At 35.9% G+C, this 15,200-nt stretch overlaps 3 protein-coding genes and 1 long non-coding RNA gene across 9 annotated transcripts in view; 1 reads left to right on the top strand and 3 right to left on the bottom strand.

The window, feature by feature from the left end:
* LOC148166510 (uncharacterized) overlaps positions 1-2,353 on the top strand; it is a 130,422-nt gene extending 128,069 nt beyond the window's left edge. For both annotated transcript variants that reach the window (XM_088048601.1, XM_088048600.1), the window contains one exon: positions 562-2,353. In XM_088048601.1, coding sequence (XP_087904727.1) covers positions 562-2,132 — 1,571 coding nt within the window. In that variant the 3' untranslated portion in view covers positions 2,133-2,353. The remainder of the gene's footprint in view (positions 1-561) is intronic.
* On the bottom strand, positions 2,309-9,837 carry LOC148166509 (uncharacterized). The gene is made up of 3 exons (XM_088048602.1): positions 9,591-9,837; positions 9,064-9,182; positions 2,309-9,018 (listed from the first exon to the last, which is right to left on the bottom strand). The coding sequence occupies exons 1-3, from the start codon at positions 9,619-9,621 to the stop codon at positions 8,803-8,805; spliced, it is 366 nt and encodes a 121-aa protein (XP_087904728.1). The 5' UTR covers positions 9,622-9,837; the 3' UTR covers positions 2,309-8,802.
* Positions 9,838-10,449: 612 nt separating this feature from the next.
* Positions 10,450-11,097, bottom strand: LOC148166508 (uncharacterized). Its single transcript, XR_015771051.1, has 2 exons — positions 11,047-11,097; positions 10,450-10,628 (listed from the first exon to the last, which is right to left on the bottom strand). It is a non-coding gene; the product is annotated as an uncharacterized LOC148166508 (long non-coding RNA).
* Positions 11,098-11,245: 148 nt separating this feature from the next.
* Positions 11,246-15,200, bottom strand: part of LOC148166507 (echinoderm microtubule-associated protein-like 2) — a 47,798-nt gene continuing 43,843 nt past the window's right edge. For 4 of the 5 annotated variants that reach the window (XM_088048938.1, XM_088048934.1, XM_088048937.1 and 1 more), the window contains 6 exons: positions 13,264-13,470; positions 12,819-13,214; positions 12,252-12,764; positions 12,119-12,206; positions 11,846-12,072; positions 11,246-11,792 (listed from right to left, as the gene is read on the bottom strand). In XM_088048938.1, coding sequence (XP_087905064.1) covers positions 11,667-11,792; positions 11,846-12,072; positions 12,119-12,206; positions 12,252-12,764; positions 12,819-13,214; positions 13,264-13,470 — 1,557 coding nt within the window. In that variant the 3' untranslated portion in view covers positions 11,246-11,666. Of the gene's footprint in view, positions 11,793-11,845; positions 12,073-12,118; positions 12,765-12,818; positions 13,215-13,263; positions 13,471-15,200 lie in introns of all 5 variants that reach the window. The other variant, XM_088048933.1, reaches the window with a different exon arrangement.

Below are 15,200 nucleotides of genomic sequence, written 5' to 3'. Positions count from 1 at the left end.
ATTGCTGTTTTTGTTTCACCCAAAAAATAAAATTTTGTTAAATTTGTCGCTGTTGCTCTATTGTTTTGAAATTTGGCACAGATAGTAACCAAGTCCAAGTTAATAACCTCTTAAGATTTGGTAGCTGTGGCATTAAAGTTACCCGAGTTACAACCCTTAATAAAAAATTTTGCTGTTTTTGTTTTACCTAAAAAATAAAATTTTGTTAAATTGGTCGCTGTTTCTCTATTGTTTTCGAATTTGGCACAGTTGGTTACCAGGTCCAAGTTAATAGCCTCCCCAAATTTGGTTACTGTGGCATTAAAATTACCCGAGTTACAACAAATTAATTAATAATTAATTTATAAAAAAAATATTGGCACTTTTAGGCTCATTCAAAAAAAAAAAATTTTTAAACCGTCGCTTGTGTCCTATAATTTTGAAATTTGGCACGATTAGTAACCAAGGCTAAATCAGTACCCTCCCAAAATTTGGTTACTGTACCATTAAAATTATTAGAGTTACAACCTTTCAAAGTTTGTTTGTAAAATCTTAATAAAAAATTCCATGTTCAACCTCCAGGTTTCTTGGCCGTGGTGGACGCCTCCACCCTCGGCGAGTTCCGCATGTACGCCATCCCCTGGCAGATGTCCGCCGGTTGCCAACTCTCCGGCTTCTTAGGCGTGTTGAGCTCCGAACTGTCCGTCTACACCCTCGCGGTGATCACTCTGGAGCGCAACTACGCCATCACCCACGCCATGCACTTGAACAAGCGCCTGTCTTTGAAGCACGCCGGCTACATCATGATCTGCGGCTGGAGCTTCGCCATCGTCATGGGTCTCCTTCCTCTCTTCAGCGTGTCGGACTACCGCAAGTTCGCCGTTTGCCTTCCTTTCGAAACCAAAGATGCCGCGAGTTTAACCTACGTGGTCTTCTTGATGTTCATCAACGGCGTGGCGTTCCTCATCCTCATGGGCTGCTACTTGAAGATGTACTGCGCGATCCGCGGGTCGCAAGCGTGGAATTCCAACGACTCCCGCATCGCGAAGAGAATGGCTTTGTTGGTTTTCACGGACTTTTTGTGTTGGTCGCCGATCGCGTTCTTCTCCTTAACCGCAGCTTTCGGTCTTCAGTTAATTTCGCTGGAGCAAGCCAAAGTGTTCACTGTGTTCGTTCTACCTCTGAATTCGTGCTGCAACCCGTTTTTATACGCGATCTTGACGAAGCAGTTCAAGAAGGACTGCGTGATGATCTGCAAGGCCATCGAAGAGAGTCGCGTGACGCGGGGAATTGGCCGCTGCAGACACAGTTCGAACTTTAGCAACCGACAGACACCGGCGAATACTAACAGTTTAGCCGACCGGTCGTCGCGCGAGAACCAAAACCACCACGTCCCGACCTGCACGTGCAATGTTAAGCTTCTGGGAGAAAGAAGCGCGCCGCCGCAGCGCACCGACCGGAAGAAAGGCACTCGCGAGTGGCTCCTCAGCAAAGCGAGGTGGCTGCTCTGCGTGCGGCGACAACCCCGCCATAGGCCCCGTTCCGACCAGTACACCTACCAGATCGCCGAGATCCAACAGAAGCAGCACAAGCGAGCCTCCTCGGTGTCGTCTTCGGAGAATTTCAGCTCCTCGCGTTCGGACTCGTGGCGCCACAACCACCACTGCGGCATCCCTCTGCGCCTCTTAGACCCCAAACGCCGCGCGTCCTCTTGGCTGGTCACCCGCAAGACCTCCCAGGACTCGAACTTGTCGAGCTCGCGGAACGACTCCTCCGGCTCCGCCACGACGGCCAGCACGAGCACGTGGAGGATTTCGCGCTCGAGCGCCTCCAGCGAGCCGAACAGGATCCGCGCGAAGCCCCGGTTGACCAGGCAGAGCGCCATTCAGGACGAGGCCGATCTCCCGGGGAGTCCCGGGAGGTTGACGGTGAGGTTCCTGACGACGATCCCGTCGGCTGCGGAGACGAGCATGCAGATGGAGGACGAGCAGCCGGCGATTCTTGTGAGCCCCTCGAAGGAGCGGGAAGGGCCGCTGTACGCCATTTTGCATTCGCAGCCGGTCACTCCGGCGAGGAGGCAGTCGATCGTCACGCTGCATCCGCCAGAGACCATTTCTTCTAGTCAGCCCAGTGAAGCAGGGCCTTCCAGATAATAATAACTGCATTTAGTACCTAGGTTTACCAAAAGAGGGCGCTCTGAGTTTTGAGGGCGTGTCGCTACCAAAATACTACCTATTTTAGCTATAAATGTTTTGTATTTATTATTACTTGAATAAGACAGAATGCGTGATATGTTTAGGATAAGGCGGAAATTAATAACAATAAGTGATAATTTATAACGCAAATATATATAAATATAAAATGTTATTTACACAAAGACGTTCCATGTTAAATATAGGAAGTATGAAATTAAACTATTCCATACTGTTATTATTATTACTACATTGTTGTATACAAATCTACCTCCTAGTTTCATACAAAGACTTAATAAAATATACACTTAACTAGTATCTACTAACTGCGTTTTCCATCTAGGACATCGAAGCTCGCCTGGACAAATTATAGGTTTTGTGGTCCCGGAACAACGCGAAGAAGCACTTTTCTAATAAGCAAAACAAACGGAGAAAATGTTTATTGCGCCTATTTTTAACTCCAATTTACAAACACATTGCCACAATCAATTTAATAAATGGTTAGAGCTTTTAGAAATCTGACTCATGTCTTTGCGTCCTTGCCAAATAGTCCAGGCAAAACAGACAAATTTCAAATTCCCATCAGGCTGATTTTTTGTGTGGACGTTTATTGTTTCAAACAAAATGGCAAAAGTCCCCATTTATAGGTGTGCTGCTAAAAAAGTTACGCGGTGGTAAATGTCAAAGAAAACCACAGTCGAAACAGAACTTAGTGCCTTTTTTAACTTAACCCACGGATTTTTCTAGCAACTTATGAAATTAGTCTTCTGCTAATTCTTTTTCATGGTACTTATTTTCTTGAAGAACTTTTTCTAGTTTTTGAGTCCACAAAAGAACAGGATGTATTTTATGTATATCTTTGTTAAAATCGGCCAATTTAGACTCATTTATCTAAGATTCAGGTAAGATGAGCCTCGACAATTTCCACATACTGTTGAAAAATAAAACTTAACTTTTTCACGCAAAGTTAAAACTATAACTTTTACCACCATTAAAACAATTACTTTTCACTAGTTTATTTGAAATAAATGAAGATACAATTTTAACAGTTTTCTACCCTTTATTTTAGTCTTTATGTCTGTCTTCAGCAACAATCAGCAATAATAAAGTTGGTCATTACCAATATTTAAAATTGGTAATGCACAACATTTTTGACCATTTTGTAACTGTAAAATCCTTTAGAGTTCTTAAAAGCAAAAATGGTTTTACTTTGTGGAAATCTGCGGCGCGTTTGACTCCTAGAAGTCACACTTTTCAAATCATTCTTTTGCGTTGCGGAATAAAATGTTAAATTCTCATGGGTCTGTGAATTCTAAGGTCTTTAAAATACCCTGTTATACCTTTAGAATTTTATCATCGGTCAACGTTTTCGTACACGTGAAAATTTAGAAATTTTTAGAAATTTTCATTTTGAGGACGAACTAAAAATTGTCATCACTCAATTAAATTCCGTACTTTTGTCAAATTTTATTGTAAAACTGTGAAATTTGGTGGTTTTATTACTTTAGACTTGTTAATCTACTGCCCTAAATTTCCAAATTTTAGAGCAAGAAATAGAGTTTTTAGAAATTTCGTAAAAATTTTCATGACTTTCATTTAAATTCCGTAACTTTGTCAGATTTCATTTTAAAATTGTGCAATTTGGAAGTTTTATCACTTTAGACTTGTTAATCTACTGCTCTAAATTTCAAAATTTTATAGCAAGAAATAGAGTTTTTAGAAATTTTTATTTCGAAGACGAACTAAAAATTTTCATGACTCATTTAAATTCCGTAACTTTGTCAGATTTTATTTTAAAACTGTGAAATTTGGAGGTTTTATCACTTTAGACTTGTTAATCTACTGCTCTAAATTTCAAAATTTTAGAACAAGAAACAGAGTTTTTAGAAATTTTCATTTCGAAGACGAACTAAAAATTTTCATGACTCATTTAAATTCCGTAACTTTGTCAGATTTCATTTTAAAACTGTGCAATTTGGAGGTTTTATCACTTTAAACTTGTTAATCAACTGCTCTACATTTAAAAAGTTTAGAGCAAGAAATAGAGTTTTTAGAAATTTTTATTTTGAAGACGAATTAAAAATTTCCATGGCTTTTATTTAAATTCCGTAACTTTGTCAGATTTCATTTTAAAACTGTGCAATTTGGAAGTTTTATCACTTTAAACCTGTTAATCAACTGCTCTACATTTAAAAAGTTTAGAGCAAGAAATAGAGTTTTTAGAAATTTTTATTTTGAAGACGAATTAAAAATTTCCATGGCTTTTATTTAAATTCCGTAACTTTGTCAGATTTCATTTTAAAACTGTGAAATTTGGAGGCTTTATCGCTTTAGACTTGTTAATCTACTGCTCTAAACTTCAAAATTTTAGAGCAAGAAATAGAGTTTTTAGAAATTTTTATTTCGAAGACGAACTAAAAATTTTCATTACTTTCACTTAAATTCCGTAACTTTGTCAGATTTCATTCAAAAACTGTGAAATTTGGATATTTTATTACTATAAACTTGTTAATCTTCTGCTCCAAATTTCAAAATTTTAGAGCAAGAAATAGAGTTTTTAGAAAATTTTATTTCGACGACGAACTAAAAACTTTCATGACTTCCACTTAAATTCCGTAACTTTATCAGATTTCATTTTACAACTGTGAAATTTGGACGTTTTATCACTTTAGACTTGTTAATCTACTGCTCTAAACTTCAAAATTTTAGAGCAAGAAATAGAGTTTTTAGAAATTTTTATTTCGAAGACGAACTAAAAATGTTCATGACTTTCATTTAAATTCCGTAACTTTGTCAGATTTCATTTTAAAACTGTGCAATTTGGAGGTTTTATCACTTTAAACTTGTTAATCTACTGCTCTACATTTAAAAAGTTTAGAGCAAGAAATAGAGTTTTTAGAAATTTTTATTTTGAAGACGAATTAAAAATTTCCATGGCTTTTATTTAAATTCCATAAGTTTGTCAGATTTCATTTTAAAACTGTGAAATTTGGAGGCTTTATCGCTTTAGACTTGCTAATCTACTGCTCTAAACTTCAAAATTTTAGAGCAAGAAATAGAGTTTTTAGAAATTTTTATTTCGAAGACGAACTAAAAATTTTCATTACTTTCACTTAAATTCCGTAACTTTGTCAGATTTCATTCAAAAACTGTGAAATTTGGATATTTTATTACTATAAACTTGTTAATCTTCTGCTCCAAATTTCAAAATTTTAGAGCAAGAAACAGAGTTTTTAGAAATTTTTATTTCGAAGACGAACTAAAAATTTTCATGACTCATTTAAATTCCGTAACTTTGTCAGATTTTATTTTAAAACTGTGAAATTTGGAGGTTTTATCACTTTAAACTTGTTAATCAACTGCTCTACATTTAAAAAGTTTAGAGCAAGAAATAGAGTTTTTAGAAATTTTTATTTTGAAGACGAACTAAAAATTTCCATGGCTTTTACTTAAATTCCGTAACTTTGTCAGATTTTATTTTAAAACTGTGAAATTTGGAGGTTTTATCACTTTAGACTTGTTAATCTACTGCTCTAAATTTCAAAATTTTAGAGCAAGAAATAGAGTTTTTAGAAATTTTTATTTCGACGACGAACTAAAAACTTTCATGACTTCCACTTAAATTCCGTAACTTTATCAGATTTCATTTTACAACTGTGAAATTTGGACGTTTTATCACTTTAGACTTGTTAATCTACTGCTCTAAACTTCAAAATTTTAGAGGAAGAAATAGAGTTTTTAGAAATTTTTATTTCGAAGACGAACTAAAAATGTTCATGACTTTCATTTAAATTCCGTAACTTTGTCAGATTTCATTTTAAAACTGTGCAATTTGGAGGTTTTATCACTTTAAACTTGTTAATCAACTGCTCTACATTTAAAAAGTTTAGAGCAAGAAATAGAGTTTTTAGAAATTTTTATTTTGAAGACGAACTAAAAATTTCCATGGCTTTTACTTAAATTCCGTAACTTTGTCAGATTTTATTTTAAAACTGTGAAATTTGGAGGTTTTATCACTTTAGACTTGTTAATCTACTGCTCTAAATTTCAAAATTTTAGAGCAAGAAATAGAGTTTTTAGAAATTTTTATTTCGACGACGAACTAAAAACTTTCATGACTTCCACTTAAATTCCGTAACTTTATCAGATTTCATTTTACAACTGTGAAATTTGGACGTTTTATCACTTTAGACTTGTTAATCTACTGCTCTAAACTTCAAAATTTTAGAGGAAGAAATAGAGTTTTTAGAAATTTTTATTTCGAAGACGAACTAAAAATGTTCATGACTTTCATTTAAATTCCGTAACTTTGTCAGATTTCATTTTAAAACTGTGCAATTTGGAGGTTTTATCACTTTAAACTTGTTAATCAACTGCTCTACATTTAAAAAGTTTAGAGCAAGAAATAGAGTTTTTAGAAATTTTTATTTTGAAGACGAATTAAAAATTTCCATGGCTTTTATTTAAATTCCATAACTTTGTCAGATTTCATTTTAAAACTGTGAAATTTGGAGGCTTTATCGCTTTAGACTTGTTAATCTACTGCTCTAAACTTCAAAATTTTAGAGCAAGAAATAGAGTTTTTAGAAATTTTTATTTCGAAGACGAACTAAAAATTTTCATTACTTTCACTTAAATTCCGTAACTTTGTCAGATTTCATTCAAAAACTGTGAAATTTGGATATTTTATTACTATAAACTTGTTAATCTTCTGCTCCAAATTTCAAAATTTTAGAGCAAGAAATAGAGTTTTTAGAAAATTTTATTTCGACGACGAACTAAAAACTTTCATGACTTCCACTTAAATTCCGTAACTTTATCAGATTTCATTTTACAACTGTGAAATTTGGACGTTTTATCACTTTAGACTTGTTAATCTACTGCTCTAAACTTCAAAATTTTAGAGGAAGAAATAGAGTTTTTAGAAATTTTTATTTCGAAGACGAACTAAAAATGTTCATGACTTTCATTTAAATTCCGTAACTTTGTCAGATTTCATTTTAAAACTGTGCAATTTGGAAGTTTTATCACTTTAAACTTGTTAATCTACTGCTCTACATTTAAAAAGTTTAGAGCAAGAAATAGAGTTTTTAGAAATTTTTATTTTGAAGACGAATTAAAAATTTCCATGGCTTTTATTTAAATTCCATAAGTTTGTCAGATTTCATTTTAAAACTGTGAAATTTGGAGGCTTTATCGCTTTAGACTTGTTAATCTACTGCTCTAAACTTCAAAATTTTAGAGCAAGAAATAGAGTTTTTAGAAATTTTTATTTCGAAGACGAACTAAAAATTTTCATTACTTTCACTTAAATTCCGTAACTTTGTCAGATTTTATTCAAAAACTGTGAAATTTGGATATTTTATTACTATAAACTTGTTAATCTTCTGCTCCAAATTTCAAAATTTTAGAGCAAGAAACAGAGTTTTTAGAAATTTTTATTTCGAAGACGAACTAAAAATTTTCATGACTCATTTAAATTCCGTAACTTTGTCAGATTTTATTTTAAAACTGTGAAATTTGGAGGTTTTATCACTTTAAACTTGTTAATCAACTGCTCTACATTTAAAAAGTTTAGAGCAAGAAATAGAGTTTTTAGAAATTTTTATTTCGAAGACGAACTAAAAATTTTCATTACTTTCACTTAAATTCCGTAACTTTGTCAGATTTCATTCAAAAACTGTGAAATTTGGATATTTTATTACTATAAACTTGTTAATCTTCTGCTCCAAATTTCAAAATTTTAGAGCAAGAAATAGAGTTTTTAGAAATTTTTATTTTGATGACGAACTAGATTTTCACTTAAATTCCGTAACTTAGTCAGATTTCATTTTAAAACTGTGAAATTTGGAAGTTTTACTACTTTAGACTTACTAATTTACTGCTCTAAATTCCAAAATTTTAGAGCAAAATATTAACTTTTTAGAAATTTTTATTTCGAAGACGAACAAAAAATTTTCATGATTTTCAATTAAATTCCATAACTTTGTCAAATTTTATTCTAAAACTCTGACATTTGGAAGTTTTACTACTTTAGACTTGTTCATCTACTAAATTCCAAAATTTTAGAACAAAAAATAGTGTAGACGTGAAAGACACTTCTGTCATTTTGTGTACAAAGAATTGCTCAAATAATTCGAACTATCGTTCTAGATAAATAAATCACTATGTTATTACACTATAGACGGCAGATCTTAATATTGTTAAGTGTCAAACTTGCCTCTAAAGAGGGTGAAGGAGACTAAAATGTAACATTTTGGACATGATTAGAAACTTTAGAAACTATATCAAGTTCTTGAAGAAAATATACACAAAGTAATTCAATCTGAAGAAGATTAATTTCATACATGTTAGAAAATCTGGTAGATTAGAATTTTTCTATGTATTCTGTTATAAAAAAAGCGCCCAAAGTACTCTATTTTGAAGATGTTGTAAAAAGAGACAATTTCTTGTGTTTTTAACTTTTTTGGGGACTTTTGACAATTTGTTTAGAACAACAAAATGAATTTTTTATTTGCCTGGCGATTGTTGACAACGTCATGGCAATCAATTCCAGAACAGCGAAATTAGTGAAAGCCCGGAAACCCGCGAATAGGAACTCCTCATCCACCCCGACGCCCCCTTCACTCCCTCAAAACGACGGCCTCGACGGCAGCCGCCCCACAGACCTAGACACTGACAGAGGTACTGAGTTCTTATTAATATCGACATTATCCGTATCACTTTTACTAAGAATAACATCCCTGGATCTTTTAAACTCCTCGAACTTCTTATTAAGAAGATTCAGTTCGGACTTGGAAGTCGCGCCATCGGGAGCCGCATCGTCAATATTGTCTTCATCGACTTCCTGAAACGAAGACAGTGAGGGGAGGTGAGGGGGTGCTACCCTTACCTGTATCTCCGAGAAGGTGACTGGCTGTGTGCGGTACCTGGAGGAACCACCTCTTCTCTTCTTCGGCACGACTCTTCGGTGGAGGCGCGACATGGGTTCGGGGTAAACCGTGTCCATGGCTAAAATTAAAACGGAAATTGGGTTTGAAACAAAGAGGTTTCCCGCGAAGTTGTAATGAAAATATTTTTTGGCTGCGTACGCGCTAATTCGAAGAACTGCAATCAAGCGTTCAAAAATGATTTATTGGAAGCGTCGAGACAAAAACAAGTTTTTGGCGTCTTTGTTTACTTTCGATTTAATTAAATTGGTGCGCGCAAACATGTCAATTCGCGAGTAATAAAGGAAAAATCTACGACATATTGAACGCAGCAAGTTGCTCATCCGAAATTCTCAAACAAATGTTTACATGTTCTTATTCCATTTATTTTTAAATTGGTCAACATGGATTCTGTTTTGTCCTACTTCTCCTGTCATAATTAATATTCCGAATAATTGCAGGGACTAGGAATGGGATAAATATAACTTACATTGTGTCGGGGAGGATAATGAAGGCATCATTTAGACTAGTCACAGCACTTCAGAGTTATTAAAATTCTGTTGAACACGCACAGCTGTTTAATTTTCAGTGTTTCAGTGCCGCGATATAAAGCATTATAAGAATTTCGGCTAATTTTAAACGCGGAACGTTCACATGTACACTGAGGCGCGAGCGCTACTTTCTACCCACGTCAGTCTCAACAGAGCGCGAAATACAATCGCGAGCAAAAAATTGCTTGTTGGTACAAACCGCAACAACAACCGCCACTGCTTTAAAGTTATTTAAACTCTGTCTTTGTTTTGGATAGAGGGTCGTGGAAAAAATTGTGTAGGTAACTTTCCTCTCGTGGGAAATTTGGCACTTTGTTATGTGAATATCTACAGCCGCGGCCAAATCATTTGGGACTTCAAAGTTTGATTGTCATAAAATGTAAAAGATTTTTTAGGAATTTCATTATTACTGTCACTTTTGACAGTATTCGTAAAAATTTGCACGTCAATTTGCACATTTTGAAAATATAAATTTCGTCTTAAAAACCAAAATTTCTAAAATTTGTATCTTTTGTCGTAGAATTTTGACATCTGGCCTAATTAACGAGTACATTAAGACAATTACTGTCCGAAAGTTTCATTTCGATAGAGTTGCAAATTTTTACCAAAATTTTGAAAATTCTAGTTTCGATTGTGGCGCCATCTATCAAAGGGTAGCAAAAGCTCAAAAAGAAAACTGTAAAACGCCAATAATATAATAGACACTTTCATGTCCCCTCCTCCCTTCCTCGTTTTTCCAAGCACTCTTTTATAGTTTTGGAGGAGTCAAGTGTTCGGAAGAGGTAACAATTAGCGCCATCTATTATCGACTTTATTAATTAACCAGGTACAAAAATTAAATTAAATTTTAACAATTTTCAATAGTTTCTCGCCGCGGTTTTGAAGAAGAACACCAACTGCTGCGAACGACGAACTCCTCTACAGAGCGGCACACTCCAGGTCCCAGTTCTCAAAGCAAAAAACAAGTTTTTGAGACACTGAAACAAAATACATAAATTAGAGTTAATTTATGGACTGTTTGGGAAAATTTTTCAATTATTTGATTCTGCGGCTCGCGATAGACAAATTGCGACACTTTTTAGATTGAAACAATGTGACAAAAGCGCGAATTTCGTCAATTTCAAATTGACAAAATTGAGTGTATATGGAGGTATAGGTTCTTAACAAGGAGTATTACTGTCAAAAGTCGACTTTGACAGGTATTTTTTTATCCAAGGTTACAATCTTAATAGATTTGGTAATTTGAAGATGACAAGGTTGGCATCATTGTCCCCTAAAATTTGTGAATTTTGACATAAAAATTGCCGTTTATCAAGATTACGTAATTAATTCCGAGTGAAGTTAAATTTGCTTCAGATGAAACTGCTGTTTAAAAATAGTAAGAAACAAATTTACATTGGCAGAACTTGGACGATCGTCTTTTGTACCCCAAAACTCAACTCACGCAACACTGACATTGCAACATTTGCAACGCGATCGACAGGGCCGTACTGTTTTTTTTCTAAAAAGAATACTTTTAATTTCTGCAGGTCCGGGTTTAGCCCAACTGAAAATTCTGACAGTAATTTCAACGGTACAGAAATAAAAAGACAGATTTACTTTTATAGTTTTTTTATCACACGTATAACTGTATACTATAAATAATAATTTTAAGAACAATTTGCAACACTTAAAACAGTTGTGGCACTTATCGAATTTAAAAAATCGGTACAACCATTACTACTAGTGAGTCTTTAATTTAACATATTTGGTTTTGCACCTTCAAGCTTGGAATGAATTGTTACATAAGGCCTCTTCAGTTTTACACAATAAAATCGGGTGTTCAACTCAGTCATCAAGTTGGCGTTGCTTTGTGACAGAAGGAAACGTAATGATAATCGCACGTCTATGATTAACCCACACTGACATTTAATAGACAATTTTTGAAGTGTGCTAATTTACGTTAATACAAGACATACGGCCAACTTGACTGTTAAATGAGCCCCCGTTACAAGTGCTAAGGCATCTTTAATACTTTAAGAAACTGTCCACTGGAGGACCGCGGTGTCTTTCCCTCCCACCGACACCAGCCTGGTGTCGTCGTGCAAGAAGTTGACGGCCATCACGTGGCTGCTGTGTCCTCCGTAAATGTGGCAGAGTGACTAGAAAAATTTATTAGAAGACGCTCCTCCAGGTCTCCTGGTGCTGTACTAACCTTAGGCTGCGACGTGGGGTAACTGTACAGTTTCACCTTCCCGAAGTCATCACCAGTGACCATGAGTCTCGCGTCATGGCTACGATCACAGAAATTGACATCGGTGCCGTCGGCGTTCTCCGGCCAGATGCCGATGGTGTTGAAGCTGATGGTGCAGTTGTTGGTGGCCCACTCCACGTCGCGCATCACTCCGCTCTGGGGGATCTGGCGGCACGTGGAGGCGTTCCCTGAAATTACATTGGGAGTTCTATTTTTAGTTCTTCCGCTGCTTACAGTAGAGGAGTTCGTAGTCGCCGGAGTTCGTCCTCAGGGTCTGGCTGTCACTAGACCAGTCAATATGGGTGATGAAGCTCGAGTGTCCCTGCAAAACCGCAACAGTTAAGAACTCTTTGTCCCATCGACTTACCATGCATCGCCCCACGCGGTTGTACTTCTGCCCGTCTTCAGACAACTGGTAGATATAAACGTTGTTGTCGCGGGAGCCCAACGCCACCATGGACCCATCAGGCGAACACTGGATCACCTGGATGGCTTCGGCCCCATCGGAATGACTCTCCAAGAGCGCTCGAGTTTGGACATCGAAGACCATCCAACGCCCGGTCGTACAGCCTACCAGAACAGTCGTGCCGTCTTTGGTGAACGCCAAGCTCTGCGCCTGTTCGCCGATGTCTTTACTCCACAGGATGCTGTGGGACATGGCGTCCCACACCTGGAGGACCTTATCGTACCCAGAAGTAGCGAACTGTTGGACGCTGGGATGCGCGGCTAATCCGCAGAGTTCGTCGGTGTGGCCGAGGATGATCGGTTGGAAACCGAGTTCGACGGTGCCGGTGAGGATGCAGTTCCTCGTGGTGCCGACGATGAGTTGGGAGCCGCAGCCTTCGGAGATGACGCGGATGCCGCCGAAGTGGCCTTCAATCTAACAAAAGACGTCCAAATAAGCTAAAAAACATTTTATTTAAATTTCAATTACTTGAGTTTGTTCTCTTGGTTTTTGGAGAGCGGAGTCGAAGAGGACGATCCTCCCGTCTTTGCCGCCTCCAGTCACCACGCTCCCGTCTTTCAAGACGCAAATTGAGAACACTCCTCCTTCGTGGGCGCCCTTCATGAACCTCCAAATGGTGTTGGTGCCCCTCCCCCACACCTCCAAGTTCCCGTTGGAGTCGCCAGTGATCGTCTCCCCCGTCTGCAGGAACGCCACCGAAAGCACATACTTCGGTTTATCGCGCGATTCGAAGATCCCCATCCTCTTGTACAACATCCCCCCGGCATCCAACGACCAAAACGCAATGTGACTCTTCCCACACGTGACGATGATGTTCCGGTCCAACGGGTGGAACTCTGCAGCCACAATGGTGTCAACTGAACACTGAAATTTCAGAGTTAATTGTTGCTTTGTGGTGGCGAGGAAGCTACACCTTTGTTTCGGTGATTTTGTAGCCGCTGTCGCCCTTTTGCCAGTCCCAAACGGAAATGTTGTGGTCGGGGGCCTCGTCAACCGCCAGGAGGAGAGAACCGCCGTCGGCTTTGCTGAAGGAGAGGCAGCAGACGGAGACGTCGAACTCGTTCAAGCCGATGACGGCTTGCGTGTGGAGCGACACGGAGTTCCAGACGCGGATGTGGGCCTGGAAGAACACGAAAGTTAACTTCACGGAGCTGCGGCTTGCGGAAAAGCGTAGCGACAAAAATTTGTATCTCTTTAATAGAGTGAAATGGCGGTTTTTTCAGGGCAGCACTGGGAGCTTTTATTAATGTCCTAAAATTTCAATTCTGTAGAGTTAAAATTATTAGTCACAAATTTTTACAAATTTTTAAAATTCTAGTTTCGTCTTCAAGATAAAAATTTCTAAAATTTGGATCTTTTCTCGTAGAATTTTGACATTTGGCATATTGAACGAGCACATTAGGGCAATTAATGTCCGAAAATTTCATTTCGATAGAGGTAAAATTACTAGAGTTACAAATTTTTACAAAAATTTTAAAAATTCTAGTTTCGTCTTCAAGATAAAAATTTCTAATATTTGTATCTTTTGTCGTAAAATTTTGACATTTTTCATAATTAGCTAGCACATCTAGGCAATTAATATCCTGAAATTTCATTTCTATAGAGTTAAAATTATTAGAGTTACGAATTTTTATAAAAAAATTGAATATTCAAGTTTAGTCTTCAAGATAAAAATTTCTAATATTTGTATCTTTTGTCGTAAAATTTTGATATTTGGCATAATTAACGAGCACATCAAAACAATAAATATTCTAAAAATTCATTTCTGTAGAGTTAAAATTACTAGAGTTACAAAGTTTTACAAACATTTGGAAAATTCTAGTTTCGTCTTAAAGATAAAAATTTCTAAATTTTGTATGTTTAGTCGTAAAATTTTAACATTTGGCATAATTAACAAGCACATCTAGGCAATTAATGTCCTGCAATTTCATTTCTAAAGAGTTAAATTTATCAGAATTACGAATTTTTATAAAAAATTTGAATATTCAAGTTTCGTCTTCAAGATAAAAATTTCTAATATTTGTATCGTTTGTCATAGAGCTTTGACATTTCGCATAATTAACAAGCACATTAAGACAATTATTGTAGGAAAGTTTCATTTCTATAGAGTTAAAATTACCAGAGTTACAAATTTTTACAAAAATTTTGAAAATTCTAGTTTCGTCTTCAAGATGAAAATTTCTACAATGTGTATCTTTTGTCGTAAAATTTTGACATTTGGCATAATTAACAAGCACATTAAAACAATGAATATCCTAGAATTTCATTTCTGTAGAGTTAAAATTACCAGTTACAAATTTTTACAAACATTTTAAAAATTCTAGTTTAGTCTTCAAGATAAAAATTTCTAATATTTGTATCTTTTGTCGTAAATTTTTGATATTTGGCATAATTAACAAGCACATCAAAACAATAAATATCCTAAAAATTCATTTCTGTAGAGTTAAAATTTAGAGTTACAAAGTTTTACAAACATTTGGAAAATTCTAGTTTCGTCTTAAAGATAAAAATTTCTAAATTTTGTATCTTTAGTCGTAAAATTTTAACATTTGGCACAATTAACAAGCACATCTAGGCAATTAACGTCCTGCAATTTCATTTCTAAAGAGTTAAATTTATCAGAATTACGAATTTTTATAAAAAAATTGAATATTCAAGTTTCGTCTTCAAGATAAAAATTTCTAATATTTGTATCGTTTGTCATAGAGCTTTGACATTTGGCATAATAAACGAGCACATTAAGACAATGAATGTAGGAAAGTTTCATTTCTATAGAGTTAAAATTACCAGAGTTACAAATTTTTACAAAAATTTTAAAAATTCTAATTTCGTCTTCAAGATGAAAATTTC

The sequence above is a fragment of the Gnatocerus cornutus genome, unplaced genomic scaffold, assembly GCF_029298725.1.
Source record: "Gnatocerus cornutus isolate USDA-ARS CGAHR unplaced genomic scaffold, icGnaCorn1.1 ctg00000023.1, whole genome shotgun sequence".
Taxonomy (NCBI): Eukaryota; Metazoa; Arthropoda; class Insecta; order Coleoptera; family Tenebrionidae; genus Gnatocerus; species Gnatocerus cornutus.
Note: the sequence above shows the minus strand (reverse complement) of the source record. Positions and strands in the feature narration are given on the sequence as shown.

What these genes read in the sequence shown, in the direction of transcription:
- LOC148166509 (XM_088048602.1), bottom strand. Translation starts at nt 9,621, where the DNA reads ATGATGCCTTCATTATCCTCCCCGACACAAT. An exon ending in ATTATCCTCCCCGACACAAT is followed by an intron (nt 9,183 to 9,590) that starts GTAAGTTATATT and finishes TTTTAATTTTAG; the next exon opens with CCATGGACACGGTTTACCCC. An exon ending in TCACCTTCTCGGAGATACAG is followed by an intron (nt 9,019 to 9,063) that starts GTAAGGGTAGCA and finishes TCTTCGTTTCAG; the next exon opens with GAAGTCGATGAAGACAATAT.